Consider the following 19420-nt stretch of genomic DNA (forward strand, 5'->3'; position numbering starts at 1 on the left):
TTCCTGTGAAAACAATTATCCAATGCAAAGTTAGTAATTTTAGCTCTTACTCAAAGCAAATGACATTTTTAAGATGTTATTTAAGGCTACGAACATTTTGGTTTGCCCTCAAACCAATTAAAGCCGTTAGCTTTAATCTCCGGCACCAAGCACTCCGGATCTTTACAACCCCTCTCCAAAATCTCCTGAACTATCTCTGTAAGGATAACAACATGCTTTCATTTTCTCTGTTTGGCTTTTATTCATTTACAAATCAAAATATACAAATGATTCTCTGGTGTAAACAATAGGTGGATGCATTTGCCGAGGCAGAAGATCATAGGCGATCTGTGCTGGTATGTGACACCAAGACGTTTCCCCCCCACCCCCCATCAACATAGCAGCATGATTTTCAACTGTCTTTGGTCACCTGATAATTCTAAATTATATTTTAGCTCATGTTTCTCTCGGTGTGCCCTCCCAAATCTTGCGCTGCATCAGCACAGCTTTCCTCGCTAGGTGAACTCTGACAGGTGGAAAGTGAGCCTTGCTAAAGGCGATGTTGTTGAAACCTTCGATGTAGACCAGAGGCGTATGAGTGTTGTGCAGCTGCTGTATCTTGGTGACGTTCGCCTCCATCAACAGGTGCGAGTACATCTGGAGCTCCGGGCTTCTGGTGCTTATGTCTTCTCGTTTGTCGTATCTGTAGAATTGAAGACAATTTATTAGAAAGATAACCAAAATGAGGTGCATTTTTATGTAATGGCACAAAAGTAGCATCCTCCCACTCGCAATTCACTGGTATCTGATAAAGGTTTGTAAAAAGCATCAAAATGATTGACATTGTAGCAAAATTTCACAATGGAAAAAAAAACCTGAAACAGGAGTGGTTGGAGATAATTGATTTTTTTCCTTTGAAGTAAGTAAATGTGAAACCTTTTAATGAGGAGTTTACCTTTTCAAGTACAGCTCCATAGAAGTTGTATTAAGCAGCAAAACTTCTCATTTCTTTAGGGTGTCATAATGTGACAGTCCTGATTCTAAACCCAATATTCAAAATGGAAAAGACAAGAAAACATGCCGTTCAAGCAGCTTGTGCGTTCATCATTTTGAGCCAGGAAATGGCAAGAAAAAGAAAGCTACTTGCCTGTTTCCTTCGGACATAAATATAAGGATTGATTTATTTATCTCGAACACGATAGAAGTATAAAATCACACACATGACCAAGGAATGCGAGACATATTTTTGTACCGCATTAATCTTGACATTCTCAAAAAGGAGTAGGAAGAAGTACGAAACTTATACTGTATAACAACATAAAGGCTTATTTCTATTAGCTCCTCTCCAAAACAGGAAAAATAGGGAAGCATGCCATTTTCAGAAAGAAGATGTGATTTTATAAGTGATGAAATACTAGAAGAAAATAGCTAAATAACTTGTTTCCTTGCTGAAATGATGAGGTGACATGGACCTATTTCTCCTAGCTACATTCTGAGAATGTTTAAAGCATTATAAACAACTAACACTGCAACAGGGCCTGATTTTTTTCCTTATTCCAGCAGCGTGAAATTGTTCCTACTACAATGATAGATGGGTTTAATTGAATGCTTTTTACTTGTTGTGAAGTGTCAATAACTGTGAAGAGCAATGTTTTCACAACACTTACCTCCAGTTTTTGTTTTGCTCTAAGAAGCGTGAGACTCCCGTTTCAGCAGCAAAGCTGTCGATGTGAACAAAGACATCTGGGGGGGAGGATGTGCGCACCACGTTAAAAATCCAGACGTGTGTGTTAATGTTAGGAAATAAATTTGCTTAATTGCAGTTGTGACCTGCTGTGGCCGGCATCAGTCTGTGTAGTTCCTGGATTCCCTTGCCGCCCGGGTAGTTGTGATGGGAAACATACAGGCAAAGGCCAGTGTACGATGAGTTGATCAACAGCTGGCCAACCACAACTGCAGAGCCCAGTTTGTACATCCAAGATTTCTGATAGTTGCACAATCTGAAGCAAAAAAAAAAAAAAAGATTGAAATAGAATAAATATATATATATATATATATAACTCGATAGAAGACTTTTTAAAATCAACTTTAACTTGCATGAAGGAACAGCCGCGTGCAGCTGCCAAATTGAGCACAGGGAAAGTGTAAATGATGAAACGCAGCTCCTTGTGAGGCAGCAGCGAATAGATGAAGATGAAGCCAACTGTGGGGAGCAGCAGCAGCCTAATCCGCCTGTCCAGGAGGCCGAGAGGCACGAAGAGCAGCGAGCAGCCCAGGGCTCGAGGCACGGCGGAGTAAAAATACCACAGAAAGGGCGAGGTTTAATGGAGAGAGGAGTTAAGGAGAACTTGGGAGTGGACAAAAAAGAAATATTTTGGGAAATAATAAGGATTTTCATTTTAAAACAAAAAAAAAAAAAAAACTTGAAGACGGTTGTAATTTTTTTCCTATACTAATCATGTTCATTGCAGTTTTTGCACCAAATCATTCTTCAATAATGAGCCGTTTTTGGAGGTCTCTCACTTTAAACCCATCCAAACTGCTGTTGGCCACGCCCCCGCCCCCAACTCAACGTTTACACTTGCACGTGAAAATGACTGCAAACAGATACTCAATTATACAATTGTACTTCTTTGAAAAGCAGAAGTGGAGCCTCCAGCACAACAAACAAAAATTCAGCAAGTGGTTTCTGGATGGTAAGTCAACACACAAAACACTTGTCTTTTCCAGCAGCCATTGTACAGAGGAAAAACCAGCTGACCAAAAGTGCTGGAGATCAGCTTGCACTGCTAGGTTCAAGCATATCCGTTCGAATCTAGCCTCTTACCTAGGGCTGCTAGGTAAGAGGCTAGACTTCGCCGGGATTGCTAGGTGAGACACTGCAAGATGAAGTGCCTGCTGGTTTGTGACTTTATATTAAGTAAGTTTTTGAAATGGCTCATTTTCTAGAAGAACAAAAAAAAGAACTTACTGACAAAAAACGGCTATGTGGGTTTGGATTGTTTTTAGAAGCAGTAGAAACCCAAATGGAAGCACAAAAATGCAAAATATGACGTTTGCATTATAGGTTCTCTTTAAAAGGATATTCCCCAGTTGGAGCTTTTATTAAGAATGGCATTGTACCACAACACCTGCCCCTCAGGCCACAAAAGCCTCCTCCAAAAGAAGGTGTCAACAGCCACCGTCAGAGCTGCAGCAAAAAATAAAGCAAACATTTGTCTGGTTTAATCTTATGCAATTATTAAGGATAAAACAAAAAAAATAATAATGAATTTATTTTCAGTCTATTTTAAGAGACGCCAAACGTTCTGCCCACCTCATTAGATGTTGTAAATTCTGCTCTCACCTAGGGACAAGAGTCCAGCAGGAGCAGCGTAGTAAATCAGCTGCAGCAGCCCCAGCCTCCTGCTCAGCAGCGCCATCAGCAGCATGAGGCCCAGCAAGATGCAGAGCTCGGACCGGATCACGATGATGACCAAAGCGGAGAGGCTGATGAACCAGCCGTGTTTCTGAGCCATCCAAGAGGTGAACGCTACAAGAACTTTGGGAGGAATTTTGCAACCATAGAGAAAGAAATGTATCAAGAGATTCCTTCGGTAAAGATGTGTCGTTAGTGTAGCGTACCTATTGGCAGCGCAAAGACATTGGGGAGCGTCCTGGTGCTGTAGAACATGAGGTGGAACTGGGAGGCACAGGTCAGACAGAAAAGACACGCAACTGTGGAGCCGAACTGCCTCCGCACTTCTCTCTGCATATGCCACAGAGCGCCGATCACGCAAAACCCCAGTGAAGCCCGGACTGAGCAGAACGTACATTAGAAATCCTCACATTCGTGTTAAAGCAGTCATTGCCTGTTTGTCTACTTACCTATAAGCTGAGTGTAGAATTTCTGTGCCTCCAGCAGAGATGATAAAGAAACGAGCGGGGAGCAGAGCGTGGAGAGGAACAGGGGTCCGAGAAAGGTACGCGGCACAACTCCGGGGAATTCGTGATGGTCATACTGAGAGAGAAGCGATATTTTCTAGTTTCCAGCGCACTCAAAACATCGTGAAAACAGTTAACTTTTAAAAAATATATATGCTTGAGGACTAAAAAATGTGCATTTTCCAACTTCAAAACATCAAACCATGAGAACACACAATTGTTACACCAATTTTAAACAAAAATCTTGTTTGAATATTTAAATTCCTTATAAAATCAGTCCTGCCATGTGTAATTTACTAGATGCAAGTTTGCTATTTCTTGCTAAGGTTTACCTTTATAAGCACTACTATTTAGAGATACACCAATCACAATTTTGTGGTCAATTTCTGAACTTCAGTTTTTGTGACGCTGATTTTAGTCAGCTCAAAACTACAGTATGAGAATATATTTTAAATACTTCTTTTCTAACCTTCCTGCTGAGTGGGAAGTAGTTATTTAGCTAAGGAGCAAAGAAGCTTATTAAGCAGGTTATAAGCCAAATAAATTTATGTTATAATAACTGTGTTGTTTGTCTTTAAGTTTCCACAGTTGAGTGTTTTTGTTTTTCATTAAATGAGTTTAATGTTTCTGCTGTAATAGCGGGGAAATGTGTAGGCTTCCTTCAGCCACCTCGGTGCAGCAATAGGTGGGGGACGGGGACCAAACTTAAATGATCCTATCTAATTTTATTTTCGCTCTCAGTGATAGAACTGAATATTTTACAGTTTTGGAATTATAACTTTTTAAAATCTTAATATACCATGATACTGGATATAAGGCCACATATATACTGTACCTCTGCACATATTTTATGAATTTGATACTTCTCAATTAAAACCTTAATTTCTCACATATTGCTTACTGAATTATAATGAACAGATATTATAGTGGAAAATATTACTATAACAAAATGCGTCAGAAAAAAGTTATCCATCTTGCACAAGTTCTATTACACCTACAAATCAGGTAAAAATAAATGGAAGGTAAGTTTGAATCAATCAATCAAATTTTACTTGCATAGCACATTTCAGCAGCAAGGCATTTTAAAGAGCTTTACATCATAACAAGAAATTTAAAGAAAATTTACGGCAAATGAAATTTACAGAAATTTGATTTTTAAAAAGTATTTATTTTAATATGAATATATATTTTATTTGTACTTTAATAATAGCCAAAATAGTGGCTGTTGACATTTAAGCAACTAGGCGTTTTGGTTTGTCGCTTCTGTGCGCATGCGTGGGATTTACAGTCTACATCATTGAAAGTCAGCCTACCTTGTCAAAATCAAGTCTGTGGTACAGAATGTCGTGCGTCGCCTGTAAATTAAAGCTTTCTTCGACTTTCGTGAAAGGACAAATTAATAAATGCAGGAAACTCAGAAAAATTAACAAAAGCAGCAATGGCTTCTCCAAAACATTCTTCTTTTCCGCCATGACAGCTGGAGAGCCGACTATTTTACTTCCGGTCAACACAGGAAGTGAACGCTCTCAAAACGCTTTGAAGTCGCATAATATTATTAGTTTTATCCAAAAAACGTGTCGATACCTGTTTGGTATTGCAACAAAGAGGATTTCTAAAATTAAAAAATATGTTTTTGAATAAAAAAAATAAGTTTTCTAAATTTTCCACGTGTGGCTAGGTTTTATGTCCCGCTCGTGGCGGCTTGTGATTGGTTGTTTTAATGATTGACAGGTCTTTTAACCAATTACTACAAGCCACAATCAGTCTTAGAGGCTGACGCGGAAAACTAGAAAAGCATCTCTTTTTTTTTCTACAACCGGCATGTAAATACTACTTAGCAGCGCTTTGCATAGCTACAATTATCTTAGGTTTGATGTTAGGAATAGCTCATTTAAATATATCCGACCGTTGCAGAACTTTATAGCTGGGTGTAAACCAGTTAGTGAAGAGTGCTACTGTCATGATAGCGTGATTGAGTCTGTTTGGGTGAGAGATGCTGTCCCCCTGCCGTCCACAGCTGCGTTTCATCTCCTGCTCCATTATTCTTATTTTGCTTTTTCAAGCCGGCGACACCAAGAGAGATTTAAAAAGCGCCTGCAGCACCTGCCAGCAAATTACAGAGAACTTCAACAAGGTCAGAGATCTTTTCAAAACACCCGTCTTGCTTGCACTGCCTTGCTGAACTAATCAATCTCATGGAACAAAATACTATTTTAGGCATGACTGTCAGGCAAAAGGAAATGCATTCACGCTTTATTGCATTTAATTGCTGTTTTTTACTTTAAATATGTGGCGGGCATTTGTGCTCACTCCTTTTAAATCTGGCATTCCTACATAAAATTCAGCGCAGTTAACTGCTTTTAGAAATTGTCCATTATTACTAAAATGCAGCTTGTATGGAAATTTTTTTTTAAACTAACTGCATTATGAACCCAGCAGAAAAGTCAGGTGTGAGAAGAATTAGTGTAAGATTATAAACAAATGTTATAAACCACCAGTCCTGTAAGACACATCTGATAGGTCGACCTTATTGACCTAGATGCAAAACCTCTACTTCTTCCCACTTTGTATAAATATGTTGGGTTTGTGGTTTTCTTCTTTTTTCAGGGCTATGATAGAACAGCAAAGCAGAACTTTGGAGGAGGCAACACAGCATGGGAGGAGCGAAAACTGTCCAAGTATGAGACAAGGTGAGGAGTCCAGATCGTCCTTTCCTCTGCTAACACCAGGTCAACCTGATACAGAGCCGTTTGACCTCGGCAGTGAAAGCGTACCTACGTTTTTAGATAACATACCATTAAACAACAAGGTTGCACCAAATAGAGAACCTTTACTTTTACTTGTCGCCTCCTGTGTTGTATCTCCCAGCTTCCTTTTCCTCTATGCCCCTGTGTGGATATACCTTTGTCTGTCTTCCTGCAGTGAGATTCGCCTGATGGAGATCTTGGAGGATCTGTGTGATAGCAGCAGCTTTGAGTGCAACCGCATGGTGGAGGAACACGAGGAGCAGTTTGAGACCTGGTGGTTTAAAAAGTGGGTGTCCGGTGAGATTGACAGAGGAACTGTCGATGAGCATGAGCTGGTGTTCAGAAAAGTGTTTAAACATAAGCAGTTATCTAATCTGGGACCTTTTTATACCTGAATTATTTCACGATGAGGGTTAACAAACTAGCTGTTCCCCAAAATACTGAAAACCCGGTTGAACTTAGCAAGTTTTCGCAGTAAGTTTCTACATTCATTGAAGTCCACCTCTCCCCATTCCATCCCCTTCTTGGATGCAGGAAAACCAAACATCCAGATCTGCATGAATGGTTTTGCATAGACACTATCAAGGTCTGTTGTCCAAAGGGAACATTTGGACCTGACTGCAATGGTAAGGAACTATTCTAATGAAACCAGAGGGAAAATAGATCTGGCTGTAATATTTGACGCACCAATGATGAGAATAATTTTGCTTCTGAAGCTTGTCTAGGGGGCTCGGAGAGGCCGTGTCATGGAAACGGGGTGTGTGACGGCGACGGGACCCGCGGAGGCAACGGGAAGTGCAGCTGCGACCACGCCTATAAGGGGGAGTTCTGCTTAGACTGCGTCGACGGCTATTTCAACCAAGTCAGAAACGATACCTTCTCTTTGTGCACAGGTAAACTTTAGGCCAACTTGTATAGGAAGTGACACGGTTCAATGAATTGGTCAATGAATCGGGGTTTACCTCTTGCCACAGAGTGCGACACGTCATGCAAGACCTGCAGCGGCGCAACCAATCAGGACTGTGACGAGTGCAAGGAGGGCTGGGAGGAGGATGACCAAGAAGCTTGTGTCGGTAGGAGGAATACCGTCCTGTTCTGCAGATCCTGTCTGGGATTTAATTATAAAGAAAGACTTGGTGTAGGGTTGCACATTTTGAAACTGATACATTTGTGTTGTCGGCCAAATGATTTGCAGATGTGAACGAGTGTGCCAAAGAGCCTTCACCGTGCAAAGAGGATCAATACTGCCTTAATGCTGAAGGTTCCTACTCCTGCAATGGTAAGGTTGCGATTAGTTTCCGCAGATTAAAGGGGGGGAAAAAAATTCAAAAATAATAAAATAATCACAATATTTTCAACCTTTTTACAGCAGCTGAACATTGAATTATTAAGTTTTGATCGGCTTGTACTCATACAGGTTGTGACGAGGCGTGCACCGGCTGCACTGGAGGTGGTCCTGATGAGTGCCAGGCTTGTGCTGAAGGATACAAGGATGTAGAAGGAACCTGCACTGGTAGGATGGAAATATTTCAGTAGATTGTAAATTATCGAGGAAAACAACTGTATTAAAATGTGTACAGAGTCATTTTTGCAAATATCTTCTGCTTATTGCTGTACTTGCTTTCTAGATATTGATGAATGTTCACAGTCGGAGCCTGCGTGTGCGAAGGAGAACCAGGAGTGTGTCAACAATAAAGGCAGCTTCATCTGCATCTGCTCCAGTGGCTATGAGGAGAAAGATGGCGAGTGTGTCCAACAGAGCGGTGAGGGTCACTATGTTAAACACTCGAACATTTCACCATTGGTAGTGCTTCTCTCACCTTTTTCCTTCCTTTGTCTGTAGATGAAAAGGAGTCCGAAGCATTGGAGACGACTCCAGAGCCACATGGGGAGCTCTGATGTTGAAACTTGGGCCTGTATATGAACGAACTGAACCTCGTGACTTTTTTTTTTTTTTTCTTTTTTAAACTTGGACCGCAATCAATATACCACCTGTTTTCAAAACCCACCAGTGTTTTCCAGTAGTGGAATTGGACAGAAACGGGACATTTTATGCCACTGTTCATTTGTTTTAATAAAGTTGTTTCAATAAAACTGAATAATGTTGAAATCATTGTGATTCTATGTTAACTAATCAAATACTTTCTATTTTATTTTATAACTTTTAGAATACAGCAAGTTTAACTGAAGCAGTAAATTATTGAAAAATCAAAGAAGGAAAATGCAGTAATTTGAAATCACCACATGATGGCAGTGTTAAGTTACCTTTCAGAGGCTCAAAGTAAAGGAGCCAATTGGTAACAAGTTGCATAAAGGTATGCAAAGAAAGCAATTACAGAAGTGAAAGGTTGGACACAATAAAATGGGTAGACTCGTATTCATTAATTTAAATGATTAAGTAAAATGTTAGTTTTAGAACACAAATGCTGGGAAGTCAAAACGGCAAGTCAACTGCTATAAAACAAAGATCTTAGGAATTTAAATTTGTTTCGGAGTGCTATGAAACTGAAATGCAAGGTCTGGTCTGAGTTTTGTTAAAGTTGGGTAGCTTTGTAATGTAAAAAATACGTTTGGCATTTTGAACACAAATTGATTTATACACATTTCATTTAGAAGTTTTGAGTCATTTGAAGTAGCCATTTGATTTGACAGTTTTCAAAGATTTTATTTATTTATTATTATCTTTTTTTTTTAGCAAGCCGAAACAAACATGTCACGCCTACATTTGTAAAGCTTTGAGAAAAACTGCCCGACAACGCAGGAGACATTTTAAATGCAATCGTGTTGCAGTGACTCGGGATTGCCGCACGATGGCAGTGTTGGCTGTTGAAATTTCGATCTTCAGCGCTCACATGTCTGGAATGGATCCAGAAAGCACGGGATGCTGTGTTGGTGTTTTAAATCATCTTTACTGTGCACTCAGTACCCTTAATAATACAGTATTTCCTCTTAGATTGATCCAGAGTTTCCTTTACAATCTGTGGTAATAAAAGTACATTTCCCTACTCTTAAAGCTTAATTATTTAAGAGATAAGTCTTAATCTAAATTACTTTCCTGGAGGTGGGCACAAGGGGAGGTAGTCATGTTTCTTACCAACAATTGCCCTCCCTTCAGTCTCTCCTCCTGATCAAACCTCTCCGCTATCTTCAGGGTGATGTAAGTTGCTTTGATTTGCCGGATCTTGCCGAAGGTGGAAGGAGCAGCCAGTTGAGACCTGTCTGAGCCGGCAGCAGAGATGCAGAGTCGCCCTACTCTGACCCTCGCACTCAGCATGCTGGGCTCATCACTGCGGAGGCATGGATTACACTGTTAGAACTATCTCGTGTTATTAAATATTTTATCCATAACTCAAAGGAGAAAGTGTTTGCTTTAGGAGATGGATGATATGAGGTACTTGGCAAGAAGAGAGCATCAGCGTGAGTCAGCATCCTGACTAATACATGAGTCAGTATACCTAATACTGATGCCACCCTTTAGGTGAATTTAGCCTTCATCAGATGCATATTTGATATAACGTTTTATGTCCTGGAGATGAGATGTGCTCCACTGAGCCGACCTCAGTAACAGCTTTAGTGGGAAAGTCTGTTGCAGGAACCTGATGCTTAATGACAGTCAAAGCAGATTTGCTCTTTCCTCACTTATGCCTTCTCCCAGTGCTAACTAGAAACAACCAGTAAGAGCCATGAGGCAAATGAACCAGTCTTGTCGAGGTGCAGCATTGTCTTTTTAATATCTTGACTGATCTCTTTAGATCTTTTTTCCATTATGTCACACAAAGTAGCATTGTATTTAAGCAGTTCCTTAAGGTATGTCCACGCGGGGCATGTTTAACAACCTCAGATGTTGTGAATTAATCAGAATCTTCTAAAGCTTTGACATCACCTTGTGGATTTCCCCAAATTGCCTAAAATTGCTTTTTGTGTATGTACACTTCTGACGTGGCAAATTCCTCTTGGCCCACATCTTAAATTCATCTACCTTATGAATAACTTGAAAACGATGCAACGACTGTTTCACGCTCTGGGAAAAGAAAACAATACTCCTCCATGACTATCTGATTTTCAGTGCTTTGAACTTGTGACCCGTTTGAAGACCGCTTCTTTAACCACCAGGCTTTCCTTTTGCTGGGGATTGTTTATTCTGAATGCTGGCCTCCCCTTTCCGTGCTGTAAAGCGACCTAGCTTCAGTTTTGCACATGCATGCATGCATACATGCTCGCTCGCTCTGTGGTTGGAGGGGTACCCCGATACTTTCTTTTAACCTTGGTGGTTTTCCGCTGCCAGTAAACCTCAGCTGTGAAGCACATGGTCCAGCTGTAGCAGGGTGACTACTAGGACGCTTCCAGAGATGGAAAACACAGGGACACAAGGGTGATGGCACCAAAATCTGTATAAAGTGTTTTTCACCACTTCTTGTTCAGAGGCATTTCTTGGGCATCTAAATCTACTGCTCTTCCTCCTCAGTCATCAAGGGTCATCAAACCAGCTTTTTTCCCAGAGCTATCCTTAGCCGAAAGTCTTCATTGTTCCATTATAGGCCGGTGGGACGGGGATAATCACAGTGCCGAGATGCTCTAAGGGAAACTGCATGTTAAACTAGAAGCCAGATGTGGCACCATGTGCTTTTGTTGTCTGTCAGCGGTCTGCACAGCCTCTGATGTCAGGCACTCCTTAAACTTGCTGCCCTCTCTGATGCGGTCAGCTTTGCCTTGCTTTTGGCCAGCTGGGCTCCCAGCCGCCGACGATTAGGCCGGACAAACTGGACGCCGTGGGCTGCAGCTCAAGACCCATGGCTTCTTGAGGAATCTTTTGTTCAAGGTGCAAAAAAAGTGACACCAACCCTTGTGATTCCGGCCTCTTTTCTTATAAGATGTAGACATTGACAGGAAGTGAAAGCATTAGAAGAGGGTGGAACAGCTGGAGCCATTTGCCTTGGGTGGAGGAGGGGGAAATTGGAAATCTGCTTTGTTTGTGAAAGGTATCTAACTCACTGACTCGCAGCTTGTGTGACCCCTGGAGCTGAAATGGCCCCCAAATCCCCCTCAATAGAACAGATTCCCAAATTTTCATAAGGAGAAGAAAAAGTAAAAAAGTAATAGTAGCAAAAGTGCAGTAACCTGGTTGCATAAATGCGCATCCTTAAACTAATACCTTGTTGAAATACGTTTATGATCTATTTGTTACGCATCCTATTGATGCCCAAAACTGCCTAAATTGAACAAAAATATAAACCCTCTTCACAGCAGATCTCAAGTAATACAATGAAGTTTGCAGTTCCATCTGTGCTGCATCTTAGCAGAAAACAGCAGAATCAAAAGCACTTGATCCAGATTTCTTTTCTCCTTAAAGAGACTGCCACGGTTGGATTGTATGTTTGGTATTTCCCAGAGTAAATTCAGTTGACTTTTGGTGAGAAAAACAGGGAAACATAATCTACATCTGAATTATTTAGGTCACAAGATTTTTTTTCCCACCAAAAGAAAACATACTAGGGGACTTTCTAGGGCAGCAGAGAATTCAATAACTGCTGTTTTGATTGCATGTACAGAAATTCGATTCTACCTGAGACCATTTCAACTCAATAACAACCCAGAGCCAATCCCAGCTTTTTTAATTATTAAGTGTGTTTTGTTGCTTTGTTTCATTGCGCTGAGAATGAAAACAATCTTTCTATTGTTTCTAATGTTCTCATATGCTTCAATACAGTGAAAATTGTATTGTTTTACTTTCTTTTGTACAATCCACTGTGGCTGGACCGTTTTCGGAGGGGTATTCCTTCTTGTTTTCACTGCCCTTACAATGATCTGTTTGATCCTGAAGCCAAAATCCAGGTCTAAAAACTGTCTCTCTGCGTTTGCAGGTGTGCACATGTGCTGAGCATAACAGAGTGATGAGATTAGGCCCAGTGTGCTTTCCGTGTACAGCAATACGTCATGACTGAATCATTGGCCTCTGATCTTTTGCAGCCATCAGGAATGAGAAGAGACAGACAGGAGACTTTGATCTCAATGCTGTAGGCTTAACTCCTTTGTCTGCTGAAATGCAAATAAAAATGAAAACATTGAGACATTTTGTCTTCCTTTTCTCTAGCTATTACTGCATTATTGAAATAACTATCTGTACTGGCTCTGGAACAGTGAACCAGATCTTTAAGCTTATGGGATTGTTCGTGGTGCTTTTGGTTGCATTGTTCACATCTGCAGAAGGATTACAACAGTCCAGTCAAGGTGGTTTGTGGGGGATTCTGCATCTTTCCTGGGTTGTTCTTAAGGGATAATTGGTACTTGTCAAAGGAAGTGCTGTGTCTGCTTTTCTGGCGCAAAGTGTAACTTGTTCCCAGTACAAGGTGGACTATGTCTGATTGTGGTGTTTATGGACCGCATCTCAAGGCGCATTTATGACAAGGGTTTGGGACCCTCAGGGTCTCACCTTGGCTTGTTGCAGATGCTCTAACAGCATGTGGCAATGGACCACCAGGAAAGAGGTTGATTACTTTCCTAAGGGTCGAGGTCAGTCTGTGACGCAAGAGGAGATGTTCAAATAACTTGACTTGTTCACCAGAGAGAACAGTTGGGTAGACGGGTTGAGACCTTGCCTGGAGTAATGTGGTCACTCCTCGGGTCTGTCACGGTGAAGAAAGAGAATCAAAATGACACTCCAGTGGTCATCAGATAAAGCTCGTGGCCAAAAGGAGAAATGCCGGAGACAACAAGCTGAAATAAGCGAGGCAGAGTTACATTACTCTATTTTCTAAGAAAAGAACCCTTTCAAGAGGAATTTTAACTGTAGCAAAAAAATTTGACAGGAAATAGTTGTGGTTTAAAAACCGTGACTATCTATACCCAAGATACACCTTTTTACCATTAGTCAGCTCAGGCTCCCTTTGGCAATCCTTCAAACACACCTTTTAACACTGCAGATTTATAAACAAATGCTTAAAACTGAGCAGGTACCTCTTTTACTTCTAGACAGCTCTGTCCTTTTGGTATGTGGGGGAGAAAAACATCTTGGGTTCTCCTGGAGTGCCTCAGATCAAGACGCTTAGCAGTAGATCCTTTGAGCCATGTTGATTGGGCTTCTTTCCTAAAACTACTATGAGATCCCTTTTTCTTTTCTTTATCAGGGAGCTTTAGAGTCCAGATGCATGCCTCAGTTCCTGTGTTATGTCGAAACAGTTAATCTTTGGTAGAAAGTTGTTTTGCAAATGGCTGGAGCACATCAAATGCCTAGCCAATTGATGTTTACCTCCACATATTTGTGTATTATACTAAGATGGTTTTAATTCTTTAGCATGCTGCTTCAGTATCAGATGCTTGAGAATGTGATGTAACCTGTTGTCAGCATCTAGAAAGAAGAAAAGTTTGGAATTTAGTTTTTGTACTCCCATTGAATGCATTACCATGTGATTTAAACGCTGTGGCAACACTTCACCGCATACTCAATATACTGCAAACTCGGTAAAACGATTTATAAGACAGAAAATAAAAAAACTTTAAAATTGCAGATAGTGTTTTTCAAAGGGGCAAAGATAGATGAATCAATGGATTTGTGTTTTACTTGCAGTAATGAAGGGAAAGCTTGAGACTTTTGTGGAATAGGAACTGTCCCAATAGGAAGGAGTCTCGTTTTACCTGTCAGTGCATGTCCCAGCTATGCCATGAAAAGTGGATCGAGCTTGAACTGGAGGTGCTGGTCATTAGCATCATCGGGAGTCAACTAAATTTGTAAGGGTGTCTGATCAGAATGGTTTGATTTGGTGGGTTAGGTTTTTAATGCCTAAACTTCAGTGATGTGTCTAAGACAATAAATGGCTTGTTATGGAAGAGAAATTCTTGGCCAAGTGTCAGAGGAGGTAGTCCAAGTGAGAGAGGACTGGGAACGAATTCTGCTTCATCGATTTGGAATTCTTCAATGAGTAATAGTGTTCATAAATATTCTTTATAGAGTATCTTTTCTCAGGGTGGAATTCCCTAATGACTTGCATTATACTTCCATTATAAAGCACAGAGAGTCCTGCACAACCGTTTTTGGGATCAGGCACGTGGTTTCTCTGTCGCAGCACCGTGTAACTAACGCTCAAATATTGCATGTGTGCAGGTAGTAAAAAGACGTTTCCCCTTCAGATAAGTCATCCTTGGATGGCTAGAGAACCTAACACGGAGATCCCATAAGCACACCAATAAAGTCACAGACAGTCGGAGCCAGATGTTCAGCAGCTGGTTCAAATAGCAACGTCAGGTATGTTCTTGTCCATGTCATAAATGCTTTGAGCAATATTTCTACTGGAAATAAATGTAAAGAAAAAAAAAATATATATATAAATAGATGCATCAGGGGTTGTGCGTCTGGAAGCATGACCTATGTAACATTGGGTTTGCGATGAATTAGCAGGATTTTGCATTGTTCACCTATTGTAACACCTGCGGCATTTGTAAGACACTTTCTGGTTAGCCACATCAAAGGCATTTTTCTCCCGCACTCCTGGACCCAACTTCAAAGTGATTTCCAGACCTTTTTTTTTTTTTTTTGTCCAAAACCAGCTGTAAAACCCCGGTGGAGGCGGAGATCTCTGTTCCTTTCTCCATATAGCAGTGTGTTGTTGCCATGGCGCTCAGGTGGTGTTGACACTGGAGGGTGTAAACAGAACAGAAGGGAACAAGGAGTTGATGAGTAGGGGAGAGAAGGAGTCACAGATGACACAAGTCTTGGCGATAAACTGCGTCGCTGAGGGTGGAAGAGCAAGAGTTTATGCTTACTGTTACAAAAACATGTTTTTCTCATGAATTTGTTCTCAATTTTATTTGTTTTGATTTTTTTTTTTTTTACCTTTCAGAAACTTTTTCTGTAATAACTCGTAATAACTTCTATGGCGTTTTAACAGTTATGTATTTGTCCCTTACAGATTTCTTTTGTTTTTGCTTTTTGGCACATTTTAATGTTTTAGATGACTAAACATCCTTTACACATCAGACAAAAATAACCGGAATAACTACAAATGATCATGATTTCTCTTATTAAAGGGAAAAATAAGCTCTCAAACTAAATTGTGTCATGTGTCATTGGTGCCTTGTTAACTAACCCAGGTTTGATTACTGTTTGAGTAATTAAGAAATGACTGAAACAGAACTTGTCTTGCAATACAAAGTAGGCCTCACAAAGATACGCATCCTGCCTCAATCTAAAAGAAAATTCAAAAGCAGATGCAAAACAAAATCAGGAATATCTAAAAGTCTACAAAATGGTCAAAAACTGACTTGAGAGCTACTATCAACAAACGCAGAAAACATTGAGCGGTGGTGGAGCTTCCAAGAGGAGTCTGGCCACCCAAAATTACTTCAAGGTGCATTCACATTACACACATGAGGTTGAAAAACAATCCAGCACTGCAGGCCTACTTCCTTCAACGAAAGTCAGCATTAACGATTCAACAATGAGAAAGAAACTGGGCACAAATAACCTCATTAGTGGAGAAGACCAGAACCCAGAAGAACAAAGAACACAGAAAGGACAGTTTAAAAAACATCTCGATGAGCTCCACAACTTTGAAGAAATATTCTACTGACTGACAAGAAAAACTGAGAATTTTTGGGAGGTTTATGTCCCGTTAAATCTGGCATAAAACTAACAGCGTTTCAGAAGAAAACCTCATGCGTACTGTCAAACATTACGGTGGTGGTGTCTAGATCTGGCTGCTTTGTTTCTTCAGTCTGTGACCTTAGGCTCCAACTTATGTAGCAGAAATATGGTGAAAAACAATTACTCCTCTAAACAACCCAAATAACAGGTTTTAGGATGGTTTTAAATCCAAATGTGCCTAAAAGAAGCAAAGAAGCATGAATCAAAATTCCATCACAGCTATGTAAAAATATAATTCCCGGCTACCTTAAAAGTCATGATGATGGCAAAACACTTTTTTTTAAAGCAATAAGACACAATTGTTCCCACTGTCATTGCAATTATATAAATTGTTAGTCTTACTATATTCTCTAAAGCATCAATTTATTGTTATTTTTATCCTATTTCTAAATTCAAAAATGCTCAAAGCAAGAGAAAATGCTAACTTTTTTCACAATTTCTTGCAAAAATAATTCCAGCCTTTGACATTTTTCAATGTTCTAACCGCAATGTTTTTTATTATGGATTTAATGTGACAGCCCAACACAAAGTAGAGCAAAACTACCGGAAGGTGAATGTTTGAGTCTTTTGCACCCTCTAACAGGTTTTCTTTTGCTATCGTCTCCTATTTGGCTCCATCAACAAAAAGTATCCCCACAGTTTGCTGCTTCCACCTTTGTGTTTCACTGACTTACTGAAGCTGACAAGAGGTGCTGCTTTCCGTCCTCACGTTGTGTTTTACACGTAGGCCAAAAGGTCAAGCTGTTGACTAACTCTGGAGATAATTCACGTGTTGGAAGTTACTCTCTTCCAATCCAGTTTGTAATAATTGTTTTGCTGTGTTACGCAGCATGTGCTCAAACGCCAACTTCATGACCCAGTCAGTTGTACTCTCAGAACACAACAGACTACAGCTGGAGCTCCACAACATTCTCTCATCTTCCTCCAGCTTCCTCAACGTGGCTCACTCTGATCCTCGTTTTATTGAATTGTTTAGTGGACGTGTTCCATCGCAACATAATAAGAGGGGACGCAGTTCTCTTATGAACCTTCAAAAGCCACATGAAAGCGAAGCGCAGTCTATTGCGAGAAGCAAACAATGTGCCCTTCGCGGGCTTCTGTGTCGCTCGGCGTGGAACTCATTTCCTGGCCGCTATCGCTTCATATGGCTTTGTTTTTTCTGGACGGGGACCCCAGAGAAGAGAGAGCAGCGATCACAGGAGGGCTCAGCAGCTTATCCTCGCTGACCACCACACTGATGGCGGTTATGCAACGGAAAGGGCTACTCTCGGTCAGCACAAAGGGTGATTCGCGTTCAGTTCAACAACCTTCGGGGGAAAACAAAATCTGCTGTTTTTCTACATTTGGAGTTCTTATGAAGCCTCGTTTCGGAGTGCAGCCTTCTTCCTGAGCACCAGTTAGGCGTCTCAGCGGGTCGGCTTTGAAGGAAGAAAAGAGTGCGGTCCGTATTGAAGTCTGTGCTGATGATTCTGCAGTCAGAGTGAGCACTGCTGGGTCAGCTAAGCCTTGCCTGTCACCTCTCTGTCAGCTCAGCACTTTTGGACATATATCTGCCATGTGGAGCTGCTTGTCCGCTGGCACCGCACTGAAGCATCCTGTTATTCACATTCACGGTTTTCAAGTTAAGTGCTAAAGTACTTCTGAAATGCCTTTTCAGATTTGCAGGTTTACATAAAAGAATCGAAAACAGATTAAAGACTGAATCCAACATCTCTTAAATACGTAACTTTAAAGATTCCTATAATCAGCTTTTCAGTCAGCCCTGAAAAGCTGACTATAGGACAGAATGTTTTGTTTTTTTTAGCTAAACTAAACATGGTTGGTTAGCCTGATTATTTAGACTAATAATTTTCCGAGTGCAATGATAATAATCACTGAAATTTTATTTCCAAATAGATCCATGATCCTTTAATGTGGGGGGAAAAAATCATAGATACAAACAAAAGAAAAGTAACTGACTTGGTCATTATGCAGCAGAACACTGAGTTCCACACCACTGATCCCAATATACACAAACCTTTCACAGCAGGAGCTAATAGTGGCAGCAAACATGGGTCTGAATCCTGAGTTTACCCTATAAAGCCTATTTTAAAGCATGTGATGTCGCCACTGCCCCTAAAAACGTAGTGGCCACTGTTCTTCTACCCTCTTCTGTCATTGAAATGAAGTCAAAATCAACTTGAACTGGAATCACCAAGTCAAATCTTTAAAAAATCCGGAGGTCATAAATTAGCCAAAAGACTGGTTCAACGTGGTATTTTTTTTTTGTCTATGTTAATTAAGTTAAGTATACCACCCTTTAATATCTCACACATCTCCATATGAAGCCATATAAATAAATTGTTATAAAAGGAGGCTTTGGGTTCCTTTGGCTTAACTCCAGTTCAATCTGTAGAGACTCAGACAGACAAAGGGGTAACCATTAGAAAAGTTTAATGACACTATGATTTAAATCTTTGGCGCTCGGGCCCCGGCTAAGGACATTGATCATCGCAAACTTTGCGATGGGCTTGGATGAGCATTCCATATGCTGAGAGGAACGTCATCCCCCGGGACCCGGCACTGGTGGTGGAGGCGATGAAGGATGTGGCCTGATGCTGAGCGAGTGGAGGTGAAGGGGTGGAGGTGGGTTGAGCTCAGCTGGAAAGCGCACGACGCCATGGATGGCGGTCCTTATCAGCTGGGGCTTGGACGGTGATTGGACGTAACGAGTCTTGGTCCGGCGTTGAGCAATCAACGGTGATGAGCCGGAAGTTCCGGCTGGATGATGCAGGTGGGGCTAAAAGAGTCTTCCAGCTTGAATTTACGCCTAGGCTTCATTTCTCCACTAGGGAACTCTGCGGAGTTTTTCTGCTACCATCCTCCCAGAGATCCACTTGTCTCCTCATCATCCAGCTTTGTTTGCCACTGCTTCAGTAGGTTTTAAGTTTCTAGCTAGTGCTCACGTAGTTTCATACAGGCAAGTTAAGCAATTGTCTTATAACAATTTCCTTTCTTACTTAAACTGAATGTTCTCACTAAATAAATTAACTCAAATTTAAGGCTGTTTTTTGAGTGAGGTTTAACAGTGAGGACTGTTCCTTCAATAATATAAAACCACCAATAAGTGACTTATCTCCAACTTTGAGGATCT

General features: G+C 40.8%; 2 protein-coding genes and 1 long non-coding RNA gene across 4 annotated transcripts; 1 reads left to right on the forward strand and 2 right to left on the reverse strand.

Annotated features, from left to right (window-relative positions):
* Positions 1-370: 370 nt before the first annotated feature.
* Positions 371-5532, reverse strand: alg12 (ALG12 alpha-1,6-mannosyltransferase). Its single transcript, XM_044108871.1, has 9 exons — positions 5217-5532; positions 3847-3979; positions 3604-3777; positions 3326-3520; positions 3066-3169; positions 2077-2300; positions 1810-1979; positions 1647-1722; positions 371-682 (listed from the first exon to the last, which is right to left on the reverse strand). The coding sequence occupies exons 1-9, from the start codon at positions 5373-5375 to the stop codon at positions 436-438; spliced, it is 1482 nt and encodes a 493-aa protein (XP_043964806.1). The 5' UTR covers positions 5376-5532; the 3' UTR covers positions 371-435.
* An 86-nt stretch (positions 5533-5618) lies between these two features.
* Positions 5619-8760, forward strand: creld2 (cysteine-rich with EGF-like domains 2). The gene is made up of 10 exons (XM_044108872.1): positions 5619-6037; positions 6511-6593; positions 6826-6936; positions 7185-7276; positions 7367-7543; positions 7625-7723; positions 7846-7929; positions 8068-8163; positions 8279-8413; positions 8494-8760. The coding sequence occupies exons 1-10, from the start codon at positions 5897-5899 to the stop codon at positions 8547-8549; spliced, it is 1074 nt and encodes a 357-aa protein (XP_043964807.1). The 5' UTR covers positions 5619-5896; the 3' UTR covers positions 8550-8760.
* LOC122826704 lies at positions 8514-13992 on the reverse strand. Of its 2 annotated transcripts, XR_006369845.1 has the most exons (5): positions 13897-13992; positions 13605-13807; positions 13242-13364; positions 13081-13166; positions 8514-9937 (listed from the first exon to the last, which is right to left on the reverse strand). It is a non-coding gene; the product is annotated as an uncharacterized LOC122826704 (long non-coding RNA). The 2 variants fall into 2 exon arrangements; XR_006369844.1 differs by having other exon boundaries at positions 13605-13992.
* Between the last annotated feature and the right edge of the window lie 5428 nt (positions 13993-19420).

This window comes from Gambusia affinis, linkage group LG23, assembly GCF_019740435.1.
Source record: "Gambusia affinis linkage group LG23, SWU_Gaff_1.0, whole genome shotgun sequence".
Classification (NCBI taxonomy): domain Eukaryota; kingdom Metazoa; phylum Chordata; class Actinopteri; order Cyprinodontiformes; family Poeciliidae; genus Gambusia; species Gambusia affinis.